This window comes from Callospermophilus lateralis, unplaced genomic scaffold, assembly GCF_048772815.1.
Source record: "Callospermophilus lateralis isolate mCalLat2 unplaced genomic scaffold, mCalLat2.hap1 Scaffold_45, whole genome shotgun sequence".
Lineage (NCBI taxonomy): Eukaryota > Metazoa > Chordata > Mammalia > Rodentia > Sciuridae > Callospermophilus > Callospermophilus lateralis.
The window spans coordinates 11,736,041-11,747,099 of NW_027514398.1; the positions used below are offsets into that span (position 1 = coordinate 11,736,041).

The 11,059-nt window shown below is 40.7% G+C and overlaps 1 protein-coding gene and 1 pseudogene across 1 annotated transcript; both read left to right on the forward strand.

Annotated features, from left to right (window-relative positions):
- Nucleotides 1-6,831, forward strand: LOC143388823 (serine/Arginine-related protein 53-like). Its single transcript, XM_076842324.1, is given in 3 exon segments — nt 1-584; nt 587-816; nt 6,569-6,831. Coding segments are annotated over 3 exon segments (966 nt in total). The 5' UTR covers nt 1-91; the 3' UTR covers nt 6,812-6,831.
- A 3,045-nt stretch (nt 6,832-9,876) lies between these two features.
- LOC143388824 (RNA-binding protein 39 pseudogene) lies at nt 9,877-10,688 on the forward strand (annotated as a pseudogene).
- The last annotated feature ends 371 nt before the right edge of the window (nt 10,689-11,059 follow it).

The following is an 11,059-nucleotide window of genomic DNA, read 5'->3' on the forward strand; positions in this document are numbered from 1 at the left end:
CGAGGCCTCCAGCGGCGCGAGGTCTGAGGAGGTTTCTGGGCCGACTCGGCACGGCAGGGGCGAGCCCCAAGCCCCGACCCAGCTTATAGAAATGGGACGCCTGTCTTCAGATACTGAAGAGGAGAGCAGAAGCAAGAGAAAAAAGAAACACCGTAGACGTTCATCTTCAAGCAGTTCGTCAGACAGTAGAACTTATAGCAGAAAGAAAGGAGGAAGGAAATCAAGATCAAAGTCAAGATCATGGTCGAGAGACCTTCAGCCACGTTCACATTCTTATGATAGAAGACGCAGACATCGGTCAAGCAGTAGCTCTTCTTACGGCTATAGAAGAAAACGAAGTAGAAGTCGTTCAAGGGGTCGAGGGAAATCTTACAGAATCCAGAGATCTAGATCAAAAAGCAGAACAAGAAGGTCCAGGTCAAGACCTCAGCCACGTTCCCACAGTCGTAGCAGTGAGAGGTCCAGTCACAGAAGAACCCGCAGCTGTTCCAGGGATCGAGAGAGACGGAAAGGCAGAGAAAAAGAGAAGCGGGAGAAGGAGAAGGATAAGGGCAAGGACAAAGAGCCACACAGCAGCAAACGTGGTCACCAGCTGAGCAGGCCAAAGCCAGACTACTACAGCTTGTTCTTGAAGCTGCTGCAAAAGTTGATGAAGCACTGAAAGCCAAAGAAAGAAACAAGGAAGAAGCAAAGAGAAGAAAGGAGGGAGACCAAGCCACCTTGGGAGAACAAGTAAAAGGAGTGAAAGAAATTGAAGCCATCGAAAGTGATTCTTTCATCCAGCAGACATTCAGATCAAGTAAGGAAATCAGAAAGGTAAGCCCACACAAGCATTGTGTTGGCCTGACTCCAGCCCAGGAGGGCCTCAGTCTTGGCTGTGAGTGCTGCTTATGGCAGGTTAAGGAGGGCCAGAGTAAATCACTGAATTCAGGGCAAGATTAGCCCATGCAGAAGTAGAGAGCACAAATGGATCTGATGTGTATTTTAAATTTACCAAAGAAGACAAACATGTTAGAAGATGGTTCTGAAACAGTCATATGCATTTCATGAACATAGCAGTTTTCTTTTCAAATGTATACATCTTTTTTTTAAATTGACATTCCCAGAAAAAGTTAGGGAAGGACTTTAAATCATAAAACTATTACCCCAACAGTAGCACGTATCTGTTTTTTGTCCTGAGGTACTTCACTCAGCTCCAGTTAAAGGACTTTTAAACTACATTTTGCTTCTGTTGAGTTTTCCATATATTCATTCTCTCATTAGTAAGGATGGTTTTAGAAATTTACAATCCTTTACTAGAAAAAGATTCTGGAAAACACAAATACTATTTAATAATGTTAATATAAAGAAGATATGGCTACCCCCTATTCTAAAATAGTGCATGTGTGCAAATGTACTAACAGCTATATAATACCTTGATGATGAATGTAATAATTCATTTTTTTTCCTCTGATATTAGAAATTAACTAGTGATGTTTAGAGAGAGATGACATACATGTGTGCAAATATCCATTATTATCCCCTCAAAATACATTTTTCAAGATGAAGTTATTTATTAAGGTTATATTGTTTAATATGTTTTCAAAGTTATCTGCCAAAACCATTGTGCCAACTCAAATTCCACCCAAAGTGCAAGGTGCCTCTGCTTCTGTGCTGGTCTGCAGGCTGTCAGGCCCTACCATCTCATTCTTCCTGACCTGGTGGGCACCTTTGCCATCACAGGTGAGGTGGAAGTTTTTATTTCCACACACTCTTGAAGTCATCCCTCCAGAAGATGTGAGGTGGGCATGTGTGCCCCCGCAGGGCCAGGTGCTGCAGAGCCACAGTCCCCATGCTGTCGAGGGGTGAATCATCTTTGGCTTCTGGTGATTAACTGTTGCAGCTCCTAAACCTGCAACTGTGAAATGGACACTCATACTACAATCACCCATCTTACTTAACACCTTACTTTTGCATATTGTAAGAACCTTCATCTGTCCTAATAGAATTATTTTTATTTATTTATTTTTAAATTTGCTCTTCTGGTATCTGTTTTCTGAAACTCCCTTGACTTCTCAGTTCATACTGGACTCTGTTCTAATCAGGTAGCATTTTCTCTTCATGGAAATGTTTACTCCTCTATATTTAATATACTGTCTTTTCTTCTAAATGACTTTTTTCTATTTTACCCAATAATATTTCACTTTAAACTTATTTTTAATTCAGTGCCTCTCCTTCAGGAAAGTGTGCATTGAAAGGTAAGAAGTGGTGTCAACAGGAGAACATACCAGAAAGCCTCAGAATGGCATTTGCCTTGGTGGAGGTACAGTCTGGAGTCTCAGCCATCCGGCTGAGTGCCCACACTTCCAAATGACCAGAAGACCAGTGATAGGCAAACAGTAGCATCTAAAAAAGAGCTGAAATGTTCATGTCTGCAGTGTTTACCAAGGATTCAAGGTGCCCAAGAAGGTGAATTGTGTATCAGGAGATGATTAGCAAAGATAAGTGAGGACCTCAAGGATGGATGCAGATCATGAGGAACATGTCAGGCTGTCCCTAGTGCATGGCAAGATAACTTTGAGGACTGCTGTCCACTCATTCCTCTTGTGGACAGTTCATTCATAGGTGTGGGGTCCGTGTCTCTGAAGAAGGCTGCTCTGTGCTGGCTGCCCCTCAGCTGGCACAGTCATTCTAAAGCTGGGCAAATTCCACTAATCAAGCTAGGGAGCTGATACCAAAAGCATTCCAGACACTGTGTCTCCTGTGACATGTTTATCTAACTAGTTTAACTTTCTGAAAGCATTTCTTTGGCCTGAGTAGATAGGGGATCTGATAGTTCCTGATGTATCCTTAACTTTAGGAGCCAGGATACAGCTTGTTTCCAAACTGCTGTTTGGTGTCAGTTACTCAAGCCTCAGGTCCTATCTCTGGCAGATAGCCCATCTGTGCGCTAGAGGGGGCTCAAGAGCAGAGGCGCTGTGGGCTTCTGTCCTCGGCTTGAAGTACCTTGTAAAGCCGAATTTTTCAAACTGAACCACCAGGTGGCAGTGTCACCCCAATCCAGAAGTTCCCTGTGACCCATTTTGAGGTTTTATAATCAAGGCAAAATTTTCTTCTACATTTTTCTTCACTTAAATAAAAAGGCTATTCATGATTATCCCCACATTTTTAAACTGCATGTTGTTAAATAATAATGTCCACGTTCTGATTCTAGTCTTTGAGAGCTTCACTTTGTATGTTTATATGTACTTCTCAGAGATAATTGCTGATGTACCCCACAGGCAAACACAGAATGAGATGAACCTGACATATGATAGGCTGTTGTCTCTCCATTTGAAGAGCAGGGCTCCATGGATTTGGCATCTAGAATAGCAGCACTCCACCTCTTATCTAGGCTGTTCAGCATGGAAGCTAATAGCTCAGCGGTGGGAGCATTGCTGAGCCATGTTACATGGAGACTCTGTAGCTCGCAGACCACACAGACGGCTAAGTGCTGACCTCCCACCTTGCTGGGTTGCCACACTTCCTTCCCCAAGCACAACTCTGGGCTTTGTGGTTAGATATCCCCAGTGATATGAGGGTCAAGATATCATTAAGGCCATGAACTTCTGGTCGCAGTGTTTGGAAGAATAAAAATGTTTGAAACCTGGAGCTGGGAGTGCAGGTGTTTATTCCAAACTGTAAGAGCTGCCAAACCAAGACTTCTAAAGAACCTTACTGTGAATGTTTCAGATATACATGATGCTGTGGTATGCACACAGTAGTAGAAAGTGGACACACTGTCACTTCACGGTCACCTCTCCTGCATACTTGCTCTGGGGCCTAAAATCTGCTCATTGCATGAGTCCCCTATAGTATAGCTTTGTATGTTTTTGCTCTCATGTGGACTCAGATGGTCACCTGTGGTCACTTGCTTTCAGCCTAAAGAAATTCCTTTATATTTTTTGTATGTTGGGTCTGCTGGAAGGCTCTCAATTTTATTCTGAGAATGCCTTTATTTTCTACTTCTGCTGTTGAATAGTAGTGATGTTAGATACAGAACTGTTGGTCATCACTCCTGGCTGGGTACTTTGGACACACTGTCTGATTACTTCGGTACCCACTAATTCAGTTGAGAAGTCTGCCTTATGTTGTGGGGATCCCTTGTAAGTGGCACTTTCCTCCTGCTGCTCTCAAGATTTTCTTTTTGTCTTCAACTTCCAGTATTTTTACTATAACATGTCGGTGGGTCTCTTTGTGGTTACCCTAATTTGAATTTGTTGACATACCTAGAATTAATTATAAATTTGCACTATAACATACCTGAATTTATTCTTCAATAAATTCTGTAAAGTTGCAGTTATTATTTCTTTGAATTTTTTTCCTTGTGCCTTCTCTGCAGTTCTCTGGTAATATCATGTGAGTGTTGGGGTGCTGATGGCATCTATATTTTCCATGTTTCTCTGAAGTTGTCTTTTTTCTTGTTGCTTTTTGTGCTGGGATTGAATCCAGGACACTTAAATACTAAGCCTCATCCCCAGCCCTTTTTATTTTTTATTTTGAGATGCAGTCCAAATTTCTCAGGGCTCACTAAGTTTCTAAGGCTAGTTTTCAACTTTAGATCCTCCTGCCTCAGCCTGCAGAGTCACTGTGATTATAGACATGCTCCACTGTGCCCAGCTTGTCTCTATTTTTTTTATTGGTGCATATTTACTTTGCAGAATGGTGGGTTTCATTGTGGCATATTCATTCCTGCATGTCATATTCATTGATCCAATTTTACTCCCCAGTATCTCCCCTCCCCAAAGCCTGAATTCTGTCCTACAGATAGAATTATTGGTCTCCTGATTTCATGGTCTTCCTCCCTCCCCCACTTTTTTTCCTTCTAACTTTCACATATGAGAGAAAACATACAACTTTTCTGATTGATTTATTTTGTTCAAAATTATGATCTCTAGGTTCATCTGTTTTCCTGAAAATGACATAATTTTCTTCTTCTTTGTGGCTGTGTAAAATTCCATTGTGCAACTATACATTTTTTCTTTATCCATTCATCTGTTGATGGACACCTAGGCTGGTTCTAACCACCCCCCCGCCCCCACCCTGTGCTCCCCACCCCCAACAGGGATTGAATGCAGGGGTTCTTAACCACTGAGCCACATCCTTAACTCCTTTTAAAATTTTATTTAGACAGAGTTACTTTCAGTGGCTTAGGGCCTCGCTAAATTGCTGAGGCTAGCTTTGAACTCACTATCCTCCTGCTTCAGCCTCCTAAGCCCTTGGGATTACAGGAGTACACCACTGTCCCAGCTTAAGTGTACTTTTTTTTTTTTTGTGGTGCTAGGGATTGAACCCAGGGCCTGTGCATGCAAGGCAAGCACTCCACTGATTGAGCTATATCCCCAACCCATTCAGTGTACTTTTAACTAAGTCAGATTTAATAAACATGTCCTTAAATATCTGTAAGTAACATTGTGATAAACATAGTATCATTCATTGTTTGATGTAGTATTCATAAACACCTCCAGATTTGAAAAGTAAGCGTTCTTGGACACCTTGATGACTGCCCAGAGATCTGCTGTCAGGGTCCTTTTGTTTTCTAGAGCGTTAATCTCTCCCGTGAACATGGCCCAGCTTCCACTATCATAAAAGTAAATGCCCTGTTTTTAACTGAGTAAAATACTTTATGGGGATCTTCGCATCAGGAGTTGACTTCTGTCCCTGACTGCCACAGAACAACTGCTGTCAAGCGTGCCTTCCCACCACTAGTGGCAGTTTGAGCCGATGCATGAAGCTCAGTGCCTGGGCATCACATGGCAGGCTGCACAACCTGGCGACCCTGAGGGAAGAAACCAGAAGGAAAGCCCAGCTCTCCGCCTAGAACCAGTTTCCTGCTGTGGCCCTGGAAGCAACAGCCTGTGGAGTGGTGGCATATTCCTCATCCTGACTACAGTGTTCACTGTCTCTTTTCCCACTGTGTACTGCCCTCAAGACTCCTTTCGGTCTCCTTCTCACAGGGCACTCATTATTTCCTTTGGCCGAAGCACTCCCTCCTCCCATGCCTGGTTCCATCTCACTCTCAGGTCTTGAACTGTGCCTCCTAAGAAATGGCATCCCCTGAGGAGATCCAACATGGCGGCGGGCGGAGAGGCAGCACTTTCAATACCCCCTCAGTGATGGGGTCATAAAGACGCATAGATAACGCTTAGATTCCACCAACGGAGAATCTCCTAGCAAAATTCCACTGAAGAGAGACCAGCCGGGAACTACTAGGATTTTTTGAAGTGACAGTTTGCCCCAGACGAACGAGAGGCGAAGGTCCAGATCCGCCAGCCGCAGTCCGTCTGCGCCACGGCTCCCGCCCACCCGCCCGCAGCCAACGTGACTGGGTCCCCGCTAGCCTCTGAGATGGAACTTGGCAGGAAGAGGTCTTTAGCCAAGCCTTCATGAAATAGCGAGCCAGGAGCTGAGGCCAACCAGCGATGGACCAGTCCCACCCCTCCCTTCGGAACTCCAGCAAGGAGCCTGGGGCCCGCCATAGTAGAGAGGTGATGTCACCGGAGTTCAGCAGATGGAATTCCTTCCTTCCCAGAAGAATCCACTCTAGCAGGTGGTGGAACCTAGTGAAGTGACACATGCGACTTCAATGGCAGGCCCAGCATCAGTAGTTGCTGACCCACCCAGTGCTGAATGGGAAGTGGATCCTGCCATCCCCACTGCTATCAAGTACCAAGACGACAACTCTCTAGCTCATCCAAATTTATTTATAGAGAAAGCAGAAGCTGAGGAAAAGTGGTTCAAGAGATTAATTGCTCTCCGACAAGAACGACTAATGGGCAGTCCTGTGGCCTGAGCAGTACACCTATGATTGAATTGACAGTAGCATTGGAAATTTATGTTTTTAAATCCCAATATTAACTTTTATTCTTAGAACTTAACTGTTTATTTGAAAAGGTAATCTCATTTCATTCTTTCTCATGTGAGTTTGAATATTTGTTGATTTCAACTGAATCAAATATTGTGAAATTTCATAATGCATGAAAATGTTGTACTGTTAATAAAACTAATCATAAAAACATCAGTATTAAAATTAAAAAAAACAATTAATGGAATTGAGGGAAAGATGACCATAATAAAAAATAGCATTTAAAAAAAATTAGGATCAGTGGTGAAAGCAGACATACATCCCTCTCTTGGTAATAGAACGTCTCTTTTAAAAATGCAGAATTTATTGAAATCATAAATCAGAGATCACATATTGTTAGGGCAAACTGCCCAAATATGGAGTATACAGCTGCCATTATGATTAATTCCGCTACCACAAACTACTTGCTATTTATTTATTTATTGCAAATGTTCTCCCCTTGAAACTTTTCTAATTCCCTCCTTCAATCCTAGCACTGATCATCCACCTATTTCAGTGCTAAGCTGCTCTAGAATCCTTTTGAACTTCTGAATCCCAGTGATTGATCCCATTGCTTGTTTCCAATGAGTTCTATGCTTTGGCATTAGCGAAAATCTTAAATGTGGGCAAGACAGTGTTCCTAGTCAGATAATTGTAGTCACAATGTTTTGGCTGCACTTACAACAGCATTGGGATTTAAATAATGCCTTTCTTTTTTAAAGAAGCAGAGCTGGAGCTTAATTGACAGAATTATGAACTAGACAAAAATAATCCATGACACCTCCCATCTTGCATATACTGCCTCCGTTTAACCCTCCTATTAGCTCCTGCCTTCAGACTCCTTTTCATTCCATCTCTCAGGCAACAAATTTGTTTCAGTCAAGTCTTTTATTTCTTGCATTGAAAAAGCATCTCATTGTTTTCAAATGCAATATTTACTAGTCTATGTGAGCTACCAGAAATGTCTGTCACACTTTCAATAAAGAATTTTAAACTCCATTGAGATAGAAATTTCTATTTGGCAAACATTTAGATACTTCTGAAATGATACAGAGAGTTGGTATTTATGTGAATTGATAAGAAGATATTGACCTCTCAAGTATAATCCCTAGGATTAGTAGCCTTCACTAACTATTAATAAGAACTGTAATGACATATGTTGGACATTTATCATGTTGTAGATCTGATCTCAGTCTGCACATCAAATATTGGTATCTTCGTATTGATGAGAAAGTTAAGATGTTAAGAAGTTTATGAACTTGTCCACTGTCACCTGAATAAAATAACAGATGCAATTTTTTTAATATAATGAACCTACCATTATAAAGAATGACCCTTAGACTTGGTTGACTAAGAGAAAATTAGATCTGTAGTGAATTCATATTATTGTTTCTGTTTTTGGATATTCAAGCAAGCATCACACACACTGGAAGTCTTTAAAAGAAATTAAGTATTTAATAAGAGTTTAAAAAGAGGGGTTACACACCAACTGATATAAACATACTTAATGATGTAGGCTGTAAAACTTACAGAATGGATGTCAAAGCGGTACATGATAAATGTGCTCCCAGATGGAGGTAGGATTTCCCAGATTCCAGTCACTTAGAAGAATTATGTTCATTGAAAATGCCATCAGCAAGGGAAAAAAATTATACTAGAAGCACAAACACACCTTTGCAGTTCTTAGTAGGGTATTGATAGACAACGATATTATACCCTTATGAATAAACCTTACTTTATAGAAGATCCTTGCCTTGGACAGTTGAGTTGTGAATAATGTATTCATATATCTGGGCAAATTGAAGGTTGACTTCTTGGTTGATTTATTTCAGAGATCAGGCCAACCCAAAGTCCACCTTTTCTTGATATTCTTAAAGAAATAATAAATTCACCTATTCAGGAATGCCATAAAACTTTTCAGACTTCTGTAATATCCAGAAGGGATATCAAGTGTACTTTTTTTTTTAAAAAAAGATAGCAATTTGGAATCAACAAGAACAGGGAGAACAACACAGCCTTACAAAGGCATTTGGAATTAATAATGATGCAAACAGAAAATATTGTGTGGGCAGTGAGAAAAAATTACAAAGATATAAAAAAAAACAATATAAAAATCAAATGAAAGAGAAGGGAAATGAAGTTAGGAATAAATTAAGGTCTTATACTTACAGGCTCTAAAAGAATGCAAGCTACATAATTATATTAATAATAGTCAATATATTTCAATAAATACAATATTCATTGTTTTCTTAAAAAAATTTTACTTTTTTCTAAAACTATTTTTAATATTTTATTTATTCCTTTATTTTCCTGTGATGCTGTCAATCGAACTCAGGGTCTCACACATGCTAGGCAAGTGTTCTACCACTGAGCCACAACCCCAGCCCCCCCAAATAATTTACTTTTAATGAATATTAAGTAATACTTGATTATATTTCAATTTTAAGAGTTCAAATGTAATGCCAATTAAAATAGCAAATATAGAAATGCTTGAGGCTCCTTACAAGAAGACTAGCCTAACGTTATCTCACCTCCACTCCCATGAATTACACTTCGATTCCAGTGTGAACTGTCAATCATAAGGATGAGAACAAGTTGAGCAGTGCTAACGGCCATGAAGAACGTAGCAAAAAGAGAGAAAAAAAAAAAGCAAGAGCAGAAGTTGCAGTCATGAAGGAAAGCGAAGCAAAAGTAAGGAACGAAAGCGAAGTAGAGATAGAGAAAGGAAAAAGAACAAAAGCCAGGAACTGAAGCAACGTAGAAGCAGAGAAAGGAGAGGAGAGGTAGCTGCTCAAGAAGTTGAGATCGAAGATTCCGAAGCTGCTACAGAAGTCCCTACTCCGGACCAAAATTTAACAATGCCATCCGAGGAAAGATTGGGTTGCGTCATAGCATCAAATTAAGCAGAAGACGTTTCTGAAGCAAAAGTCCATTCAGAAAAGATAAAAAATCCTGTGAGGGAACCTCTTGATAATCTAACAACTGAGGAAAGAGATGCCAGGACAGTTTTCTGCATGAAGTTGGCAGCAAGAATTCGACCAAGCGATTTGGAAGAGTTTTTCTCCACAGTAGGAAAGGTTTGAGATGTGAGGATGATTTCTGATAGAAATTCAAGACGTTCCAAAGGGATTACCTATGTGGAGTTTGTCGATGTTAGCTCAGTGCCTCTAGCAATAGGATTAACTGGCCAGCGAGTTTTAGGAGTGCCCACCATAGTACAGGCATCACAGGCAAAAAAAAAAAAAAAAAAAAAAAAAAAAAATCAGAGCTGCAGCAATGGCAAACAATTTACAAAAGGGAAGTGCAGGACCTATGAGACTTTATGTGGGCTCATTACACTTTAACATAACTGAGGATATGCTTCGGGGAATCTTTGAGCCATTTGGAAGAATTGAAAGTATCCAGCTAATGATGGATAGTGAAACAGGTCGCTCTAAGGGTTATGGATTTATTACATTTTCTGACTCAGAATGTGCCAAAAAGGCTTTGGAACAACTTAATGGATTTGAACTAGCAGGGAGGCCAATGAAAGTTGGTCATGTTACTGAATGTACTGATGCTTCTAGTGCTAGTTTGTTTTTTTTGGATAATGACGAACTGGAAAGGACTGGAATTGACTTGGGAACAACTGGTCATCTCCAATTAATGGCAAGACTTGCTGAGAGTACAGATTTGCAGATTCCACCAGCAGCCCAACAGGCTTTACAAATGAGTGGCTCTTTGGCATTTGGTGCTGTGGCAGATTTGCAAACATGACTTTCCCAACAGACTGAAGTTTCAGCTTTAGCTGCAGCTGCCTCTGTTCAGCCACTTGCAATACAGTGTTTCCAACTCTCTAACATGTTTAACCCTCATACAGAAGAACAAGTTGGATTGGATACAGAGATTAAGGATGATGTGATTAAAGAATGTAATAAACATTGTGGAGTCATTCATATTTATATTGACAAGAATTCTCCTCAAGGCAATGTGTATGTGAAGTGCCCCTCAATTGCTGCAGCTATTGCTGCTGTCAATGCATTGCATGGCAGGTGGTTTTCTGGAAAATGATAACAGCAGCCTATATACCTTTTCCAACTTACCACAATCTCTTCCCTGATTCTATGACAGCAACACAACTACTGGTTCCAAGTACATGATGAAGGAAGATATAGTCCCTTATGTACATAGCTTTTTTTTTTTCTTGAGAATTCATCT